Source organism: Rhinopithecus roxellana, chromosome 4 (genome assembly GCF_007565055.1).
Source record: "Rhinopithecus roxellana isolate Shanxi Qingling chromosome 4, ASM756505v1, whole genome shotgun sequence".
Taxonomy (NCBI): Eukaryota; Metazoa; Chordata; class Mammalia; order Primates; family Cercopithecidae; genus Rhinopithecus; species Rhinopithecus roxellana.
Genome location: NC_044552.1, coordinates 29,740,844 through 29,762,286, shown reverse-complemented (window position 1 = coordinate 29,762,286; position 21,443 = coordinate 29,740,844). Strand labels below are relative to the sequence as shown.

The window sequence follows — 21,443 nt, the reverse complement described above, 5'->3', positions numbered from 1 at the left end:
AGTCCCTGGAGCCGAAAAGGTTGGGGACTGCTGCCCTAGCAAAATGCCCCAGTCACGTCCATTTCTACCTGGATGGTGAGGTTGGGCGGTCCAGAGGAGTGGGCCCTGATGAGTGTGTGGGCGTCCAGGTGCAGTGCTGGAAGTTTCCAACCTGGCTCCATGATCATAGAGAGTGGGGCTGGGGGGCTTGTTAGGAATTCACAGAGGATACCTAAAGCCTCATTTCAGTAGCTGGAACAGCCTCATTCCAATAGCTCATAACTGGGGTCCATGAACTATAGAATTCAGGGGTCTGTGCACTTGGATTGGAATAGAATACAACTTTATTTTCAGTCATTTCTATTTCCTGGGTTATGAACAAAGGGAGCAAAGTGCAGTTGTATCAGCAGCGCCAATAGAAACCACAGTTTTTCATATCCCTTTACAGTTTGCCACAGGTATCTTAAAATACTGTTTACACTCATCTCTACTTCAATTTACCATTGTTTAATAGGCCCACCCCTAGATCTTGTTATTCAATATGTTAATAAAGAAACCTATGCACATAGTACCATGTTACACATTTTAAAAATATTTTGACAACTGTATATAAATATAACTAGCTTACTTTGTAATCCTACATATTTTATGTGTACGAAAATATTATTCTGAAATTAGCCAGGCATAGTGGTGCATGCCTATAGTCCCAGCTACTTGGGAGGCTGAGGTGGGAGGATCACCTGAACCCAGGGAGGTCGAGGCTGCAGTGAGCCATGATTGCACCACTGCACTCCAGCCTGGGCAATGGAGTGAGACCCCCATCTCAAAAGAAAAGAAAAGAAAATATGATTTTGAGAAGCGATCAAAGGCACAAAAAATGGCCAAAGGCCCCTGACTGAGTGTCATCCACCCAGAGTGAGGGCCGCCGTCCAGCTAAGCCGGGACCCTGCAGGAGGAACCAAAGCAGAAGAATCCCTGGCACCACCCTTGCTCCGGGATATACCCCTGGGTGCTCAACGAATAAGTGAGAACAACTTGCTGCCATCTTCAGTTTGATGGAATGGCCTTAGGCCTCTGCTGCCCATTGTGAAATCACCGGCCTCTTACCTAAAAGCTCAGGAGGATTTAGGGAGAATGCAGATAGAGCACCTGAGTTCACTGTGTAATGAAGGAAGGGAAGCCTCCCAGCATTAGATCTTAGGGAATTGTTTCAACCAAATTTAAGGATGCAAAAGCCAAGAGTTGGGAGGAGAGGCAGGGAGAGATTCCTCCCTCCTCACCTGTGGCTGCAGCACTGCTTGGGGGCATGGAAAAACAGTTTTCCACACCCTAGCAGACAGCAAAAGCTATTTCAATGTGCCAAGTGAAAGTTGAGCCATGCCCTCATCCAAACTAGCCTCCAGCCTCACGCAGGCAGCTCGGGGCACCTGTGCGCACTGGGCTCACCCTTACGGAGCTGTTCCTCCATCAGGCAGCTCTGGGCACCGGTGTATACTGGGCTTGCCCTTACAGGGGCTGTTCCTCCATTTCTGTCTCCCCTTGTGCTGCCCCTCACTGGGAGCAGCACCACCCCAATCCACGCCAGGCAAGCCCGGCCCTGGGACACCGCTGCTCTCTGTTCTCATGGATGACTCAGGCCCCAGCAAAAATACTCTTTGTTCCTCAAAAGAGGGAATGGAGGGCACACTTGCTGTTAGGAAATGTCCCCCACCTTGCAGTCTGGCTTCCTGATCTCTCTGTTAAGATATTTTAAGCCACCCCATCAGCCACAGAACGAAGCCCATCCACCAAGAGTACTTGAGCCCAAATCTCCCCCACCCCCACCATGCCAGCTCCTCTGCCCGCAGATAGCAGGAGAATAGACTTGTTTCCTATCACACAGGCCATGTGCTCACTGGGCAAGACCCAAACCCATGCAGCCCCCACTCCCTTTACCCCCCACCCCCTCCACCCCCCACCTTGCGCTGCTGAGCACCTCCACCGCCTTTTGAAGAAACTTCACAGGTCTGAGAAAATTCTGTGGGAGGGGGCTGAGGTTTAATTCCGGAGTGGGGACAGCCTAGGGGCACACCAAGGGATGATGGGGATGGGTGCAGTCTGGAAGTCTGAGAGAATAGAGATTCTCAAAGGTACAGCCCAGGGCCGCCCACTTCTGCTTCCTGCTGTGCTCTCTGCCACCTTCCATATGACATTGGCCTGGTCGGGGCAAAGAAGTGACCGACAGGCCCCTGGGGACATCATTCAGTCATCATTCATTCATTCATGCACAGATATTTGCTCACAGTGGGCAACGGGAAGGGCAGGCCAAACCGCACACTGTAAATGCTGCCCACAGAGGGGGCCTGCAGCCCAGGGGGGATGATGGAGAACAGCTGCCTGGAGTGAGGCCTAAGGCAAAGCCTTGAAGGCCAAGGAGAATGGAGGGCCTTCTACCCACGGGCACTAAAAGAAGGCCAAGCCTACTTGGGGAGAGGCAGTATCGGGACCTGTGCACTGGGCTGCACTGGGCAAAAAAGGCTATGAGTGTCATGCTGTTGGGAGAAAATGGGTCCTGTGGTTAAGTAAATTTGGGAAGTTCTGGATTAAATGAGTTGAACAGTTCTCTGTACTGCAGCACTTGTCAGGACTTTTAACCTGTGAATGATGCAGAATGAACCTTATGGTGGATCCCAGGACTGGTGTCCCACACTGACATAAGGACCAGGGGAGGCAGTGGGAGCTGATGAGATTCAAAACACAAGGGGTTTTGAATGCCAGGCCAAGAAGGCTGGACTTTTTCCTTGGGGCAGTGAGGATTCTCAGAAGGAGACTTAGAGGGATCTAGACTCAGGGAACCTGGGGCAGTTTAGTAACCAGCGAGGCCAGGGCTATGGCAAGACTAGCCAGTCCCAGTCAAGGACTCCCCAACTCCTTGACAGCAGGGCCTTTCTGTGGGAGAGAAAACAGAGACCATGGACACAGTCAGCAGTAAGGGTCTCAGAGAGACCGGCGAGAAGACGGAAGGCTGGGCAATCCTGAATCCAAGCTGGGCGCAGTGGTCAAGCCTACTTGGATTCCAATCCTGACTCCACCACTTCCCAGCTGTGGGTATCTGACCCAATGTCTCTGTGGCCTCAGGGTATTTGTTTTTTGTGTTTTGAGATGGAGTCTCACTCTTGTCACCCAGGCTGGAGTGACAAGGTTGCAGAAAATACAGAGGTTCCCATGTACTTCCTCCCCTTCTCTCTCCCCAGTTTTCCTGATGAGTAACATCTTGCATTAGTGTGGCACAATTGTTAGGACAATTTATGAACCAATACTGGCACATTATTATTAACTGAAGTCCACAGTTTACTTGAGGGTTCACTCTGTGTTATCCAGTCCTACAGATTGTAACAAATGCACAACATGTATCCACCATTACAGTATCATACAGAAGAGTTTCAAGGCCTTAAAAATGCTGTGTGGGCCTGTAGGGTGGCTCATGCCTATAATCCCAGCACTCTGGGAGGCCAAAATGGGAGAATCACTTGAATCCAGAAGTTCAAGACCAGCCTGGGCAACATAGAGAAACCCTGCCTATACAAAAAAGAAAAAAATGTTTTAATTAGCCACCTGTAGTCCTGGTGCACCTGGATGGCATATACCTGTAGTCCCAGCTACTTAGGAGGCTGAGGTGGGAGGATGGCTTGAGCCCAAGAGGTTGAGGTTGCAGTAAGCTGTAAATGTGCCACTGCACTCCAGCCTGGGGGACAGAGCCAGACCCTGTCTCAAACAAGCAAACAAACAAAAAGCTGTCTGAGCCTCAGTTTTAACACCTGTAAGATGAGTGTGAAGCTCCATCTGAAGCCCCCCAGTCTTCTACTGTAGGTTGATTTAGGCCTTCCAACAAATCAAATATGACTGAAATCCACTAAATGTCTGATGTCCATCAGAATCACTAGGCTTGGGTCAGGGCGAGAGGTCCTCATTCAAATGCACATTCTAAGGTCTCAACTCCAGACCTGCTGTCACAAGCCCTGGGATGGGGCCCAGGAATCTGCATTTTAACAATTCCCCTGGTGCACAAGGAAATTTGAGACCCACTGTGCCCCTGATAGCTTGTGCACATGGAAATTCGTTTCTCAGATAAAAACAGAGAGGTTCTAGCCACTGTCAGGTCAAAGCTCTGGAGAGCTGTGCCATCTCCCAAAGAGAGCAGAACGGTTTGCCATCAAGCCAGGCAAGAGCCCATTTCTGCCTGTGCAGCTCGCAGTATCCAAGCCTGCTGTTGTTTCATATCTTGATTGCTTATCACTCACCCAAAATAACCTGAATGCAATAGCACCAGCTGCAGCTCTCTCCGCAACTCCCTTAATTTAGCAGCCAAACACATTTGGTTTCTTCACAGAGCACAAGGCCTCAGCACAGGGCCCAGGAAGGGGCCCCTCCCTCCCAGCTATCTGTAGTGAGTTGAATAATTTCCCCCCTGGAATTCATGTCCACTTGGAACCTAAGAATATGACTTTATTTGGAAATAGAGTATTTGCAGGTGTAATTAATAAGGATCAAGATAAGATCATACAGGATTAGGATGGGCCCTAAATCCAATGACTGTTGTTAAAAGAGGAGAGAACAGAAGAGACAGAGACTGGAGTGATGCAGCAATAAGCCGGGGAATGCCACGGACTGCCCACTGCCACCACAAGCAAAAAGAGCCAAGGAAGGATTCTTACCCAGAGCCTTCAAAGGGACCACAGCCCTGCCAACATCTCCATCCCAGATTTCCAGCCTCCAGAACTGTGAGGGAATCAAGTTCTGCTGTTTCAAGCTACCCAATGTGTGGTAATTCGTTAGAGCATCCCTAGGAAACCAATGCAGCATCACTGCCATAGGCCCCTGGCCTGGCTCAGCGCCCTCTCAGCCCCACTCCAGTGGGAGGGAAAGGTCCCCACCTGCAGGCAGTTCTCCAGATGGGCAGTTTAACATGGCCCGTTAGGATCAGAGCTAGTTTCTCCCAACCAACATCTTTGAATTCTGCATCTACTAGGCCCATTTCCCACATAAGGAGAAGGACCCTTCTGTCCTCTGCTTGAAAGGCTGTATTCCAAGAAGGGCTGAGTTTGGTAGTGACAAATAAATACTGGTCCTTGGGCAGTGTCTGGCCAGCGGTGCCATGTGAGATGAGTCCCTACAGCTTCATGCCACTCCGGCGCCGCGAGTCCTTCCGGGCAATGGGGCTGAAGTTCACGATCTCCTTGTAGATGTGCTCTGAGAAAGGCAGCATGGTTTAAGGTGGGTAAAGAGGTGCTGAGATGAGAAAGTCCACTCCCTTCAGAGACAGCGTGGAGAGCGAAGTCAGCTCAAGGAGAAAGAAGCACCTAGGAGACAATGCCAACCAAGAAGGAGGGGGCAGGAGCCTTAGGTGGCAGGTAGGGCTGGCAGAGGCCAGGCACAAAGATGGAGGAAGCAAGGAAGAGAGGCTGCAGGTGGAGGCAAGGAAGCCCGAGGCCCCAGCTCTTACGCTTCCATTCATCCACTGTGAGTTTCTCGTGTTCTAAGGAATCATCAAATGGCTGTTGGGCCTCCGTCTCTTCCTCAGGGTCCCGGAAGGGTTCAAAGAAGGGATGGGTGAGGGCCTGCGCGGCTGTCAGGCGCTTGTCCACATCTAGCTCCAGCATCTTCTCCAGCAGGTCCACGGCTGCAGGGGCAGAGCCATGAGCCTCACACCGGGGTGGAAGAGCCCGCCCTTGGGGATGCACTGAGAGGCCCCTGGGGAGTGGGCTATGAGACTCACCCTGGGGGCTGGCCCGTGGGAAGAGCTGAGTGAAATCCTTCTTGGGGGTCTGTGGCAGGGACTGGATGTAGGATTTGGCCTGGAAGACAGAAAAGCATCAAAGCCCTTAGGGCTCTGGTCTCAGCATGTAGAGCAGGGATTTCAGAAAAGCCTCAGAGCAGGGCTGAAGGCTCAGGTCAGGGTCCACGGTGAGATGAAGACAAGAGCGCTTGCCAGGGTAGGAGGATGCTGTGGGAAGGTGCAGGTGAGCCTTCTTCCACAAAGGCCTCCAGCCCACTGGGCCCACGTCAGTCAAGCACACTCCCAGGCCAGGCTAGGTCCCATTTACCACCCACCGCTTTGTCGTTCAGCTTCTGCACAAACTCTGTGCCTGGCACCCCGGTCACTTTCAGGATCTGGGTCAGCTGGTCCAGGTCTTGGTGGCAGGTTAAGGCTTAGCGTTGGTCTCCTGGTGGGTCTGAGACTGCCCTTCCCACAACCCCACCATCACTTCACCTGGGCACCATGGCAACTGACTGTCCAGGCGGCAGCCCTGCCTACCCACCTCCTGCTCTCAGGAGGAGGCCCATTCTTCAGGGCTCAGGGCTCTGGCGAGCTTTCCAACATGCCAGGCTGAGGGGGTTCCCTACCGGACAAATACATGGGGACTTCTCAGCCTTCATCCCAGTCACTCTTTTCTGTTTCCTCGTCTTCTCACCAAAGGCCTGTCCTGCACCCACAGTCCCTCAGTTAATGTGTGCAGTGCCAAAATGTATTTTCCACATGGTGGTAGAATTATAGGTGACCCATTTTTCATCATTTTGCTTATCTATCTATCTATTTTTTTTTGAGACAAGGTCTCACTCTGTCACCCAGGCTGGAGTGCAGTGGCATAATCTGGGCTCACTGCAACCTCCACCTCCTGGATTCAAGCAGTTCTCCTGCCTCAGCCTCCCGAGTAGCTGGGATTACAGGTGTGCACAACCACACCCAGCTAATTTTTGTATCTTTTGATAGTGATGGGGTTTGACCACGTCGGCCAGGCTGGTCTTGAACTCCTAACCTCAGGTGATCTGCCCGCCTTGGCCTCCCAAAGTGCTGAGATTATAGGCGTGAGCTGCCACACCCACCCGACATTTTGGGGGTTTTTTTGAGTTAAGGTCTCCCTCTGTCACCCAGGCTGGAGTGCAGTAACACAATCACAGTTCACTGCAGCCTCAACCTCCCAGGCTCAACCAACCCTCCCACCTCAGCCTCCCAAGTAGCTGGGACTACAGGTACATGCCACCATGTCTGGCTAATTTTTTTTATTTCTGTCACCCAGGCTGGAGTGTAGTGGCACGATCTCAGCTCACTGCAAGCTCCGCTTCCTGGATTCACGCCATTCTCCTGCCTCAGCCTCTGGAGTAGCTGGGACTACAGGCACCTGCCACCACATCTGGCTAATTTTTTGTATTTTTAGTAGAGATGGGATTTCACCGTGTTAGCCTGGATGGTCTCGATCTCCTGACCTGGTAATCTGCCCGCCTCAGCCTCCCAGAGTGCTGAGATTACAAGTGTGAGCCACCGCACCCAGCCCATGTCTGGCTAATTTAAAAAAATTTTTTAGAGATGGGGGTCTCACTATATTGCCACCTCCAGTCTCAAACTCCTGGGCTCAAACGATCCTCCCACCTCAGCCTCCCAAAGTGCTGGGATTACAGGCGTGAACCACCGCATCCAGCCTTATCTGCATTTACAAATTATTTTACTCTCACATTAAGAAAAAAAGACAGTTGTTTAAATAAAGTGTCTGTTGAAGGAAGGAATCCCTAGATGGAATTTGGCTTTTCCAGCAAAGGATACAATCTTTCCCCTTGAACAGAGTTTTCCCTGTCAGCATCTCTGCCATGATACAGCCCACAGACCAGATGTCCACTGCAGAGGGAGGGGAAGTGTCACCTGGACTGTCTGGGGCCTGGCAGTCAATCAGCACCAAGTGACCAGATGGCCCCAGGACTGCCCTCTCAGGCGCTGACCACTGACCTGTCTGGTTGTAGTGCATCCAGCTGAGGATCACCTCGGGGGCCCGGTACCAGCGGGTCACCACATAGCCAGTCATCTCGGCATTTGCGTGCCGCGCCAGCCCAAAATCCAGGATCTATGGCTCAGGGGATAAATGGAAAAGGAACTTGCTGAGAGGAGGAGGCTCTGGGAGCGGCTTCCAGGGGCTTCCCTGGGGAGGGCCCATCCCGCCTCTGGGCTGAGCTTGCAGCCCACTCACCTTCAGTTCACAGTCCTCATTCACAGCTAGGTTGCCTGGCTTCAGGTCCTGGGGAGAGGACAGGGAGTGCATGCTAGGCTGAGGCAGAAATGGAGCTTGTCCTAGCTCCACCACCACCCAGGGGTGTGACCTCAGCCAGGCCCCTTTCCCTTCTGGGCCTCAGTTTCCTCATGTGTAAAATGAGGGTTGGACTAGGTGTTCTCTCGGGGCCCATCCAGCTCTAAAATATTCCTGATTCTTGAAGCCTGAAACACTCAGCTCAGGGCTCACTTTGTCCGCAGCAATTCCCCATGAAGTCCCCTGGGACACAGCGACTCTTTGGAGCAGGCCTTCCTGGGCCGTGGCTGGGTCTGAAAACTCCATATTCTGGGCTCCTGGGAAGTGTCCTCTCCCTCCACCTTTCCCACTCCTTGATTACCAAAGAACCCCACACCCAGGGATGGGACAGGGGCCTCTGAGGACCATGGCAGAGAAAGCACTCACCCTGTGCACGACCCCAGCTGAGTGGATGTACTGTGTGGGAGAGAGAGAAGGGTGAGTCCATGGCCCAGTTTCCACACCAGGCACTTCAGGCTGGCTCAGAAACCTCCTCCGACCTGTAACAGTGTGCTCTCTCCAGCCTCCCCCAAACCTCAGGTCTCGACAGCAAGGCATCCCTTCTGCCAGCTTCCAACTCCCCACCCACCTTAAGACCTTTGAGCATCTGATACACCAGGTACTGGATCTTCTCCTCACTGAACTCCATCCCCATGATCTTCTGCAAATCTGTCTGCATGAAGGGCATCACCAGGTAGCTGGAAGGCATGAGGGCTTCTTGGAACAGTGCTGGGTCCCACCCAGCCCCAGGTCTGTGCTCAGAGGAGGGGCCTCAGGGCAGAACAGGGGTCATAGAGACACCCTCCAGTGTGCAAAAACCAACACCACCTCAGTCAGCCAGATCACCACACAGGCCTCTGGGCTCCTGGCTCCCAGCCTTCCTGTGGCAGGCTGCCCAACTGGCAGAGCTCAGAGTAAGCGCTGCAGTTGGAGCGTGCTCAGGAAAGCCACATGGAACTGTGTTCCCGCTCTTCAAAGGTACTCTCTCCTTGCCCTCCTCCACACCCCAGGGAAAGCCACAGCTAGGAGTTAGAAACATCTGCCAGTATTTCCTTTGGCTTCTGTCCAAATATTTTATCCCTCAGAGGGTCATGCCCAGCTGAGATGGCTCCACAAACAAATAATATGTCCACCTTTCCAAGAAGAAAACAATACAACAGTTTCCAGGAGGGTGGAAGGGGGAGATGGGGAGGCTACTGCAGCCTCTTAGGGAATTGCACAACAGGATAAGGCCAGCAAAATGTAACTGTTGTAGCAACAGCAAAGTCCGGGACAAAGACAAAAAATAATAAAAATTATAAAATAGGCCAGGGGGCATAGCTCATACCTCCAATCCCAGTGCTTTGGGAGACGGAGGCTGGACGATCGCTTGAGGCAAAGAGTTTGAGACCAGCCTGAGCAACATAGGGACCCCATCTTTTCTTTCTTTCCCTCCCTCCCTCCCTCCCTCCCTCCCTCCCTCCCTTCCTTCCTTCCTTCCTTCCTTCCTTCCTTCCGTCCTTCCTTCTTTCCCTCCCTCCCTCCCTCCCTCCCTCCTTCCTTCCTTCCTTCCTTCCTTCTTCCCTCCCTCCCTCCCTCCCTCTCTCTCTCTTTCTTTCTGATGGAGTCTCGCTCTGTCGCCCAGGCTAGAGTGCAGTGGTACAATCTCGGCTCACTGCAACCTCTGCCTCCCAGGTTCAAGCGATTCTCCTGCCTCAGCTTCCTTGAGTAGCTACAACTACAGGTGCGCGCCAGAATGCCCAGCTAACTTTTGTATTCTTAGTAGAGACGAGGTTTTGTCATGTTGGCCAGTCTAGTCTCGAACTCCTGACCTCAGGTGATCCGCCTGCCTTGGCTTCCCGAAGTGCTGGGATTCCAGGCGTGAGCCACCGCACCTGGCCTGGACTCCATCTTTCAGAAAAAAAAAAAAAAAAAAAAGCCAGGTGTGGTGGCATGCACCTTTAGTCTCAGCTACTCAAGAGGCTGAGGTGGGAGGATCACCTGAGGCCAGGATTTCGAGATCAGGATGAGTAACATAGTGAGACACCATCTCTATAAAAATTTAAAAACAAAACAAAACAAAAAGCTGAACATGGTGGCATGCATCTGTAGTCCCACCTACTTGGGGGTCTGAGGCGGGAGGATGGCTTGAGCCTACAGGTTGGAGGCTGCAGTGAACTGTGTTTGTGCTACTGCACTCCAGTCTGGGCAGCACAGCCCTATCTCTAGAATATAATTTAAAAATTTTTTAAAATAAATATTACCTTAAAAATTATAATATATATATATATATATTTGAAAGGACATGCTGGAGGCATCTCCAGGAGACTCTGGATTTTGGCAGCCCTCTCCTGCCTGACCACACATCTCCCTTGGGGCCCTTTCCATGCCCAGTCCCCTCCTGTCTTTCCCCTCCACTCGGGCACTGGTTTTTTTCATCTTGGCGACAAACTTCCTGGAGCCTCTCTGTGCTAGAACCACATTCCCTTGACTTTGCTCCTTCAACTGACCACCCCTTCTCCCTCTCTCAGCACCAAACTTCTAGAAAGGGCGGTCCACACTCCCGGATTCCACTGCCTTAATTCCCAGTCTTGAGATAACCTGGTTTCTGCTTCCCTCCTACTGCCAGACCGCTCAGCTCAAGATCACCAGTGAACACCCGACAAACACACCATGACTCCCTTTTCTTCTGACCTAACTTTTCACCAAGTCTGAAACTCCCGGCCAGGCGCGGTGCCTCACGCCTGTAATCCCAGCACTTTGGGAGGCCGAGGCGGGAGGATCACGAGGTCAGGAGATCGAGACCATCCTGGCTAACACGGTGAAACCCCATCTCTATTAAAAATACAAAAAATTAGCTGGGCGTGGTGGCGGGCGCCTGTAGTCCCAGCTACTCGTAGTCCCAGCTACTCGGGAGGCTGAGGCAGGAGAATGGCATGAACCTGGGAGGCAGAGCTTGCAGTGAGCCGAGATGGCGCCACTGCACTCCAGCCTGGGCGACAGAGCCCTAGACTCCGTCTCAAAAAAAAAAAAAGAGAGAAAGAAACTCCCTCTCAATTCTTTGCTGACTCTCCTCTGCCTCCGATCAGGCCCTCTCAGCTTCTTCCATCTGCTCATCCTCTCGGATCTTCTCTTTCATGTTGATATCTGAATCAATACTGTCTTACCGCATTCTATAACTACCTGTTCCCAGGTGTCAGCTATAATCCATTGGTGATTATTCCAGCACAAATCCACATCCCTAGCCCAGACTTTCTTCTGCTGAGGTTCATATTTATTTGCAACTGTGATTAAACATTGGAATGTTCACAGTCTCTTTAAAAGTAAAGTGTCCAAAATGGAGTTCATTATCTTTCCCCCAAGATCTGCTCTTCCTCCACCTTGTATTCCAAGCAGGAACCTGCATGTCCCCCCACCTCTGCCACCTCACTTAGCCACTGCACCCCAACAGACGGAACATTGTGTTGGCCCTGCCTCCCAAATGGGGCCTCAAGTCTGCTCTTGGCATCCCATCACCTCTACTTTAGATTGTTAACACTGGCCTTCAGGCTCTCCCCTCTGCCCCAGAGCTGCTTCCTACTCCTTTCTTGGTGCTGCCAGAGTGCATCCCCCAAATCCCATCTGAACATACCACCTCCCTGCTCAAATCCCCAGGTCTTGAGGCTGCCTGTAGGATCAATCCAGATTCAGCTTGACCAAGCCAGCTGCTGGCCTCCACGCACCACACTGACTTCTCCATCTTGTCCAAATAGTCCAGTCTCATTCAGACACTGCACAGGCAAAGCTATACATTTTGCAGCTATATGTTCTGGTTCTCTGCCATTCTGTGAAACACCCCCATCAGCCAGAGGCAGCCAAGGCTTCTTAATCCTTGCTTCATGCTAGAAAGAGTTCCAAGGTCCAGACTCACATCTGTGTCCCCAGGAAAGGTGAGTTGGTGCTAACCCTGTGAGGACTGGCAGATGTGTCTTCATGGTGTTAAAGCTGGGTAAAAAGCAAAGCAGCTGTGCAGACCTCCCCCTGCCAGGCAAGCACCCCACAAAGTCCTTCCTGCCTCTTTCTGCCTGCCTTTGGCTAAAAGCATCTTTCCAGAGAGAATCACACCTGACAGGCAAAGGCATAGGACTGCCAGGGAAGGAGTTTCTCCCCGCCACACCCAGAATAGAAACCCTGGACCCTCCCCCACCTTGCTCCCCAGCAGCATGTAAGGCCTGCAAATGCCCCAGAACCCAGTGCAGCCCAACTCACAAGTCATGGAAGTTGCGCAGGGAGGAGGCTGGGGTGAAGACATCCAGGAGCCCAATGACCTGGGGAAAAAGTCACCTGTGAGGGCTAGACAGATATTACCTTCTCCTCCCACCTCCTCCTGGGCCCTGGCCATGCACAGGGCCATCTACCCTTTCCTAATACACCACCTGCAGCAGGAGGCATGTCTCCAACCTTCTTGGAAGCAGTAAAAAGGGCAGAGGGCTAGAGGAATCCCCTGGATTTGGAGGGAGTTTGCAATAAATCATGACAGAGAGTCAGGCTGAGGAGAAGGGAAGGTGGGGAGAAGAATGAGGTGTGCTCATTACTTTCAAGTCTGGTGTTCAGGGCAAGCAATGCAAACCCACTCTCAACTCACCTAGGCAGCAGGAAAGCATAAAGGGAGGGTGGAAGGGAAAAAGGAGGGAACAGGGAAGGAGCTTTCCAGCCAGCAAATGCCCTGCCCTGACCTTGGGTCTCCAGCCACATCCATCCTTGCCTGCCACAGGGCTGGTTCAGAGCCAAGGACAAGATCACCCTGGCTGGAGGAAAAGGGGAGGGGTTTGCTGGAGAAGGATGGGCTTAAAATGTACATAACATTTTGAAATGTCTGCCCTCCAATCTAGGTATCCCGCAGCAAAGCCTGCCTGCCAGGTCCTGAGCTGGGCCCCTGGTTTTCCTGGCTGCTTCGATCAGACAAGCCAATCTGATGGTCAAGTGCTTAGACCCTGAGCCTCGCTGCCCAGATTGAAACCCCAGCTCTGCTACTGACTAACCATCTAACCTGTGAGACTTGATGTGCTTTAGTTTCCCTGTCTGTGACACGGGGCAATAGTACTCATATATCATGAGGACTAGACAAGTTAGTGTATGCAGAGCTCTTAGAACACAGGAAGTGATCGATATGTGTATATTGTTGTTATCAGGGTCACGTGGACACAACACTAACTGGGATTCTAGTCCCAGCTAGCCACAAGTTCTCAGACATGGAACCAATTACAAAGTTCCCCTGTGCCAATTTCCTCTGTAGGATGAGACACTCTGTACCTCACAAAGTGTGTTCTGCCAAAAATACCCTTTGACCTCTTCCTGGAAAGTGGGCAGGGCAGGTCCCAGCACCCCCTCCTTTCAACAGTGAGGTGAGAGGCACCATTAGGGGAGCAGGGAGGAGACTGTCCCGAGCTCTCCACACCGGGAGGCCCTGCGTCGCCTGCGTGCGACTCCCCAGGGCAGCCCCCGCCCCATTCCCCGGGGCAGCCACCGCCTACGTTCTCATGCTGCATGTGCTTCAGCAGCAGCAGCTCCCGGTAGGCGCGCTTGGCGAAGATCTCGGACTGAAAGGGCCGGCTCAGCTTCTTGATGGCCACCTTCTCCCCTGACCGCTGGTCGATGGCCGAGCTGTCGGGCACAGGCAGGTCAGCAGGCGAGGCTCTCCTCGTGGGCCCTATCTCCCAGATCGCCCTGACCCCTCCCACTGGGCAGCTGGCTGAGAGGGGACGATGCCCACCACCTAGAATATGGGGGAGCCGCGGGACGCAGGGCAGGGAATGGGAAGTCAGGCAGGAGCTGAGAGAGAGGCACAGCGCCAGGGGCAGCAATCGTCTCATTGCGACGGGATCCACGGCAGGGAAGGAGTCTCACTCTCTCTGCGACTTGGCGAGCCACCTCCCCCTCTTGGGGCCTCGGTGTACTCGTCTGTAACAGTGAGGATCTGCCCGATGGACTCCAGGATCTTGCAAGGGCACAGTCCTGGAGAACCAGGCCCAGTCCCAACTCGACCCACAGAGACCTCACTCAGCCACCCGGTGAGAAAAGGGAGATGGCGGCTGAGTGGCCCCGGGGAGGGCGCTGCGCCTTGAGGTCCGCCGTCAAGGTGGCGCTGGCGAGGGGCCAGCCCAGGGCGGGCTGGGAGGAAAGGGGAGCGCACGGCGCCCGCCCCACCACCCGCCGCTCCCCCCCTGCCTGCCAGCGGCCCGGGGGTCTCACCACACGGCGCCATAGGCCCCGCTGCCGACGTGCGTCGGAGACACGTAGGTCTTGGGCAGCTCCCAGGCGGTCTTGTTGACGTCCTGCTTGTAGAATCCCTTTTTCCGGATGAGGCTCATCCCGGGCACCCGATCTCGGCGGCCCCGGCGTGGCGGCTGCGTTCGCGGCCCAACGGGCTCCCAGCGCCCCGGCCCCCGCTGCGCCCGCCCCGCGCCGCCCGCTCCTCCCCCGCGCGAGGGCGGGGGCCCCGGGCCGCGACGCTCCCACCTGTCGGCTCGCCCAGGTGCGCCGGGGCCGCCACGCCCGGGCCTGCCCAGCCCTGCGCTCCCGCGCTTCCGCCCGGCCCGACGGAACCCCTGCTGCAGGTGCGGCCCAGGCACGGGGTCGGGGCTGCCCTGCGGGACCCCGGTGCCTCCCGACCGAGCGCGGGCCAGCGGTGGCGCTGGTGGGTCCAAGCAGGAGGCAGGAGCCGGGAGGCAGCGCTTCCCAGCTCCCTCCAGCCCTGGTCTCCGTAGGAAGAGCTCCTCGTGACTGTGAAGACACAGGAAAGCAAAACAAAACCCCACAACCTCTTAATTATGGAAAATGTCAAACATGCAGGAAAGAAGTGAACAGAGTAAGCCAGCGCTTCTCACACTCGAGTGTGCTCAGGAATCCCCTGGGCATTTTATTTGATTAAAATACAGATCCTGACTCAGTAGGTCTGCGGTGGAGCCGAGAGTCTGCATTTCTAGCCAGCTCCCAGATCTGAGGCTTCTGGACCATATCTGATAGGAGGTTCAATGAACCCCCGTGACCCCGATTCCTCAGCAACCGCAACTCATAATCAATTTTATTTCATCTACATTCCTCTCCCACCATCGTTTTGAAGCAAAACCCAGGCGTCATATCATTTTATTCATAAATATTTTTGTATCTCTAAAAGGTAAGGATTTTAAAAACTACATATACACAATACTTTTTTTTTTTGAGACGGAGTCTCGGTCTGTCGGAGTACAGTGGCCTGATCTTGGTTCACTGCAACCTCCGCCTCCTGGGTTCAAGGAATTATCTGCCTCCACCTCCCGAGTAGCTAGGATTACAGGTGCCTGCCACCACGCCCGGCTAATTTTTGTATTTTTAGTAGAGATGGGGAGTTTCACCATCTTGGCCAGGCTGGTCTTGAACTCCTGACCTCGTGATCCACTCGCCTCGGCCTCCGAAAGTGCTGGGATTACAGGTGTGAGGCACCGCGCCTGGCCCACAATACATTCTTTTTGTTTTGTTTTGTTTTGTTTTGTTTTTTGTTTGTTTGTTTGTTTTTGAGACGGAGTCTCGCTCTGTCGCCCAGGCTGGAGTGCAGTGGCCAGATCTCAGCTCACTGCAAGCTCCGCCTCCCGGGTTTATGCCATTCTCCTGCCTCAGCCTCCCGAGTAGCTGGGACTACAGGCGCCCGCCACCTCGCCCGGCTAGTTTTTTGTATTTTTTTTTTTTAGTAGAGACGGGGTTTCACCGTGTTAGCCAGGATGGTCTCGATCTCCTGACCTCGTGATCCGCCCGTCTCGGCCTCCCAAAGTGCTGGGATTACAGGCTTGAGCCACCGCGCCCGGCCCACAATACATTCTTAAACCTAAAATTAACAGCACTAATTCTTTTTTTTTTTTTTTTTTTTTTTTTTTTTTTTTTTTTTGTCACACTGCTCTACATCTTCCTATTTTTCTTTCATCTTTTCTTTCCCGGTTTTTCCTTTCTCCTCTTGGCCTCTTAAGATCAGCTCACTCTAGAACCAGTTGACTCCAACAATCCCCTTCAAATTGCGAGTTGCCCTTTCCCAATCTCAACAGCACTAATTCTATAATACCAAATATGCATGCAGGTTCAAATGTGCAGAATTTTTGTTTGTTTGTTTTTGAGATGGAATCTTATTCTATCACCCAGACTGGAGTGCAGTGGCGCCATCTCAGCTCACTGCAACCTCCGCCTCTCGGGTTCAAGCAATTCTCTTGCTTCAGCCTCCTGAGTAGCTGGGACTACAGGTGTGCACCACCACTCATGGCTAATTTGTGCATTTTTAGTAGAGATGGGGTTTCACCATGTTGGCCAGGCAGGTCTTCAATTCCCGACCTCAGGTGATCTGCCCACTTCAGCCTCCCAAAGTGTTTGGATCACAGGCGTGAGCCACTGCACCTGGCCCAATGTGCAGCTTTGAAGACAGTTTCTGTGGGCTTCCTAAGGCCCTATGAGGACAATGACAAATTGAGGCCCTTGCCACCTGTCTGGTGGCCTGTGCAGCCTGATGGAGATTCTATACTCAAACCACAAAGGCCTCTGAGGAGCAAGGTGGGGAGGTGGGGGGAGGAAATGGCTGCAAGGGCTCTGGATGCCCAGCCTGACTTGTCCACCCCTCTCTGGCCCAGGCATGGGGCTGTGGAAGGGGCGGGGACCACTTGCTTCACTTTGTGGAAAAGAGAAAAGGTGTACTGAACAAGGAAAGAAACTTGCTAGGGGCTTACAGCAAGCCGGGGGTCCACACTAGGGAGTCTGCAGCCCCCAAACTCTGTGCCCCAAACCCTCCCGGGCAGTCCTGCAGCCTCAGGCACCACTTGGAAGACCATTCTGAAGTGAGGGTGGGGTGCCGGCATCACACAATAACGCCCGCCATTATTTCAGTCAGGCAATCTGTCTTTTTCATTTCTGGCATATGGCAATATATCAGCAAATGTGTGGAGAATGAATGGAGGAGTCAGCCCATTAGATGTAAAAGAGTCATTTAATAAACACTTGTGTTTGCCATGTGCCAGTGATTAAGTGTTTTATATAACTCACTTAGTCCTGGTAAGAGGCCTATGAGTCAGTACTATGATTACCCTCATTTTAGAGATGAGAAACCCGAGGTACAGAGAGGCTAAGTAATTTGCCTAAGGTAACACAGCTGGTAAGGGCAGAGCCTGGTTCTAGAGTCCCTGCTCTTGGTCACGAGGCTATGCAGTGGCCTAGAATTAAGAGAAATGCTCCTCAAAGGAAATGGCCTTGCCTACATCATAAGGACATGTCTACTGATCCAACCGGGTCTCCCTAGCCCATCCTGCCCTGGGGTATCTGATATGTTCCCCAGCCTTTTCCCTCCTCCACCCCCTACTCTGACCCTGAGATCCCATGGGAGCCTAAGGAACGGGGTTGCTTGCCTGGGAGTGCTGCAGGAGTTTTGGACCTTTGGGATCGGTGGCACCAGTGCAAGGTACCTTGATTCTGAAGTTGGGGTAGGGTCCTGGAAGCCAGATTTTAGGCCGGACGCAAGCAAAAGAGAGTAAGTAAGCTCAGAGATTCAGGTTTTCTTCTCATTTGAGGATCCAGTAAGGAAAGGGGCTAGGATGTGGCACCAGGTCAGGATGGTGCCGCACGTCTTAAACACCTGAGCGGGGCAGAGTTGGGGAAGGTGGGGATACCAAAGACATGCTCATTGCCCAAGTGGGTGCGACCTTCTGAGGGCACGAGTGGCCACTCTGGCTGTGGCTCCGGATGCTCTTGAGCAAGGGTGAGGAAGTGACTCAGGCCTCCGACTGCTCACACTGACCCCCACTCTGGACCTGACTGGCCCTGTGTTACTCAGCAGCCGTGCAGCCTGGGAGGGAGCCCTTGGAGGATCCAGTTGGGGGAGTCATGAAAGGGACGGGAGGAGGAGAGGGTGACTCAGGTCATCCTCGATACCCTGCCTCTCCAGCCTGAGGCTCTCTTCTTTTGAGTTCCAAGGGCCCTTTGCTCTTCTCCTCCCCAGACACCAACCCAAGGTTGTCCTGTTGGCTTGTGCCCTATAAGCATGGAGGCAGGGGTTCAGGAAACCAGCTTTGGAATGAGACCTGAATGTACATCCCTTCTCTGTCATTACCTGCTGTGTGACCTTGGGCAAAGTTTGGTCCTCTCTCTGAGCTTCGGTGTCCTCCTTGTGAAATGGGGATAATACTAAAGTATGACAAGCATGTTGAAAGAGCCTTAGAATTGTATCATTTCAAGTATATTCCTCACAATAACCCAATGAGGTAGGAACTTTCAACGCCTCCAACCAGAGATCACCAGAAACACACGTGTAGGGGAACAAGCTGAGCTGATGACTCCTTGCAACAAGGGAGAGTGTGCACCATGGGGGTCATGGGCGCCCCAGGAAGGGGGCGTTACGAATGTTTGGAGTTGTGTTAGGTGATTGGGAAGGGGTTAAGGAAGTGAGGCTTTGTTCTGGGTTGATGCTGTCAGGAAATGGAGGTAACACTGTGATTGGGAGTCTTAACACATCTTGCCTAGAAGGAAAGCAGACTAGGGCCAGGCTGAAGCTACAGCTGGTAAACCAGCAGCCTCCACTCAGCTTAGCTCTACAGGGGGATTTGGGTCATTTCTGTGGTTTGACAATATTCATGTTTTGTCTGTGTTCAGATATGATTATGGAGTAGTTTCACTTTTGTGTTAGTCTGCCCTGTTCACGGATGGCCTTGTTCGATGCTGATGTCTGTGAAATTGTCTGTGCTCAGCATAGCAAGACCGAATTGCACCAAGCTTGACAGCTCTGAGTAACCAAGTCCTGGCTAATAGGACCAGGCAGCTTCCAGATATCAGGGCTGCTTTGGTCTGTTCCAATATAATTATTCCCCTGGTACAGATGGAGAGACTGAGGCCAGAGAGGTTAAGTAATTTGCCCAAGGTCACACATAACTAAGAAAGTGATGAATATGATCTTCATATCTGGCATCTGGCTCCTAACTGCACATTTAACTGCCAACTAGAATGCCTGGTGCCCAGCAAGTGCCTGAGAAGTGGCTGCTGTTGTTGCATTGTCTTCCTAGTTAGCCTGTGAGCTTCTGGAGGCAGAGACATGGTATGGGAATTGATGACTGGCTTCATAGAGATTGAGACAAAAGCCCCACATAACTATGAGGCTGTCATGTCCCCTGTCCTGGCCACCCAGACCCCATCTTGCCCCAGGAGCACAGCAGCCACCCTCTGTGCCCCAAATAGCAGGACCAGCATGAACCTCCTCACCATAATGAGGATGGGCCAGCACGGACATCCTCACCACGAGACCTCCACAGAAAAGAAAAAGCATGACACATCTGGGGTCCTATGGGGGTAGGACAGGCCAGGGAGCCCTGGAGCTCTGGCCCCCGCTCTAGAGATTCCCATGCTCTTTTGGGGCTGTCAAAACTCCATGAAACAAGCAAAATTGCAAGGAGGCAGGGAGCTGCAGAAGAAAGACTGCAGATGGGGGCTGCTCTGTGGGGTGGTAAGCTGTGTGATCTTAGACAAGTTACTTAGCTCCTCTAAGCCTCAGTTTTCTCATTTGTAAAACGAGAGTGGGTGATAAGACCCATGTCACAGGGCTGTTGTGAAGACTAAAAGAGATGACTAGAAAAGTGTCCAATTCAGTGCCTCGCACACAGTAGGTTTCTCGCCAGAGGCTCCTTCCCCAGTGGACTGTGTCAGCTCTGCCCGGGTACTCCAGCTGCCCAACCCCAGCTCCTGCCCTTTGGCTGTCCAGTCCCTGCCCCAGAAATGGTCCCCTCGGTGAGAGTCGGCTCCAACTCACATCCAACTCCTCTATTAAGTTTTTTGCCAGATACTCAGCCCAAGGATTCATTGACCCATTCGTTCAACATTTATTTGTTGGCTGGGCATGGTAGCGCATGGCTATAATCCCAGCACTTTGGGAGGCTGGGGTGGGAGGATCACTTGAGAACAGGAGTTTGAGACCAGCCTGGACAACATGGTGAAACCCCGTTTCTACTACTACTACTACTACTACTACTACTACTACTACTACTACTACTACTACTAAAAATTGGCCAAGCGTGGTGGCACATGCCTGTGGTCCCAGCTACTCGGGAGGCTGGGGTGGGAGGATTGCTTGAGCCTGGGAGGTTAAGGCTGCAGTGAGCTGCACTCCAGCCTGGGCAACAGAGGGAGACCTTGTCTCAATAAACAAATGATTTAAAATGCTGGTATTTAATACTTTCATATGGGTCAACTAAATGTAATGGCAGGTGGTATTAAGTGCAATGAAGAAAATCAGGCAGAGTAAGGATCTAAAAGACTAGTGAGTACTGTTTGATTAGGGGAAGGTCTGTCTGCGGAGGCAACATCTGAGCAACCATTGAATGGGTCTGGGAGTGAGCCCAGTGGATATCTGGGGAAAGAGCAGGTGTCTGCCTTCCAAACCCCTCAGGGGACACTTGACCCTGCAGACCAGGCACCCAGCCTCATTCCTCCTGCCCATTACTTCCTACTCCAGCAGCCCCTGGTAAGTCCCTCAGGGGAATAGCTTAGAGCGCCTGGGACACCTTACTGACCTCCGGAAACTTTTTTTTTTTTGAGACAGAGTCTTGCTCTGTTGCTCAGGCTGGAGTGCAGTGGCACGATCTCGGCTCCCTGCAACCTCCGCCTCCCAGGTTTAAGCGATTATCCTGCCTCATCCTCCTGAGCAGCTGGGATTACAGGCATGGCCAGCTAATTTTTGTATTTTTAGTAGAAATGGCGGTTTCACCGTGTTGGCCAGGCTGGTCTCGAACTCCTGACCTCAGGTGATCTGACCGCCTCGGCCTCCCAAAGTGCTGGGATTACAGGCATGAGCCACCAAGCCCAGCCAGCCTCTGGAAACTTGATGGGGTGCTGGGCTTCTCCTATGAGGCCATCTCCCCAACCTTGTGTCCCCATTACCTCTTCCTCTTCTCAAGGGCAAGGGCTGGTCAGCAGACTTAGGGCTCGAGCAGAACATCCATCCCAGCAGCAAAAGATAAAGTGCCATCAGCCAGGTGCGGTGGCTCACGCTTGTAATTCCAGCACTTTGGGAGGCCGAGGAGGGCAGATCAGCTGAGGTCAGGAGTTCAAGACCAGACTGGCCAACAAGTTGAAACCTTATCTCTACTAAAAATACAAAAATTAGCCGGCATGGTGGTTTTTGCTTGTAATCCCAGGTACTTGGGAGGCTGAAGCAGGAGAATCACTTGAACCCAGGACACAGAGGCTGCAGTGATCGTGCCACTGCACCCCAGCCTGGGCAACAAGAGTGAAACTCCATCTCAAAAAGAAAGAACGGAAGGAAGAAAGAGGCAGGCAGGCAGGCAGGCAGGCAGGAAGGAAGGAAGGAAGGAAGGAAGAAAAAGGAAGGAAGGAAGGAAAGGAGGGAGGGAGGGAGGGAGG

The 21,443-nt window shown here is 52.7% G+C and overlaps 1 protein-coding gene across 4 annotated transcripts; it reads right to left on the bottom strand.

Moving 5' to 3' along the window:
* Positions 1-305: 305 nt before the first annotated feature.
* MAPK13 (mitogen-activated protein kinase 13) lies at positions 306-21,156 on the bottom strand. 4 transcript variants are annotated; one of them, XR_004056841.1, is made up of 13 exons: positions 14,283-15,255; positions 13,565-13,694; positions 12,300-12,358; positions 8,662-8,770; positions 8,460-8,489; positions 7,977-8,024; positions 7,739-7,853; positions 7,559-7,630; positions 6,070-6,149; positions 5,735-5,813; positions 5,462-5,638; positions 4,893-5,208; positions 306-4,801 (listed from the first exon to the last, which is right to left on the bottom strand). XR_004056841.1 is itself a non-coding variant. In XM_030928885.1 (13 exons), exons 2-13 carry the CDS (start codon positions 14,399-14,401, stop codon positions 5,129-5,131), a joined length of 1,098 nt encoding a protein of 365 aa, XP_030784745.1. In that variant the 5' UTR covers positions 14,402-14,813; positions 20,961-21,156; the 3' UTR covers positions 306-5,128. The 4 variants fall into 4 exon arrangements, 3 of the variants coding, with proteins under 3 accessions (XP_030784745.1, XP_010387980.1, XP_030784746.1); XM_030928885.1 differs by adding an exon at positions 20,961-21,156 and having other exon boundaries at positions 306-5,208; positions 14,283-14,813; XM_010389678.2 differs by having other exon boundaries at positions 306-5,208.
* Positions 21,157-21,443: the final 287 nt, after the last annotated feature.

Bases quoted from the DNA above. Each gene is read 5' to 3' on its own strand.
- MAPK13 (XM_030928885.1), bottom strand. From the start codon at position 14,401: ATGAGCCTCATCCGGAAAAAGGGATTCTACAAGCAGGACGTCAACAAG. The intron at 8,490-8,661 runs GTGGGTGGGGAG...TCTCCCACACAG, and splicing joins AGATGCTCAAAGGTCTTAAG to TACATCCACTCAGCTGGGGT. The intron at 5,209-5,461 runs GTAAGAGCTGGG...TGCCTTTCTCAG, and splicing joins CACAGTGGATGAATGGAAGC to AGCACATCTACAAGGAGATC.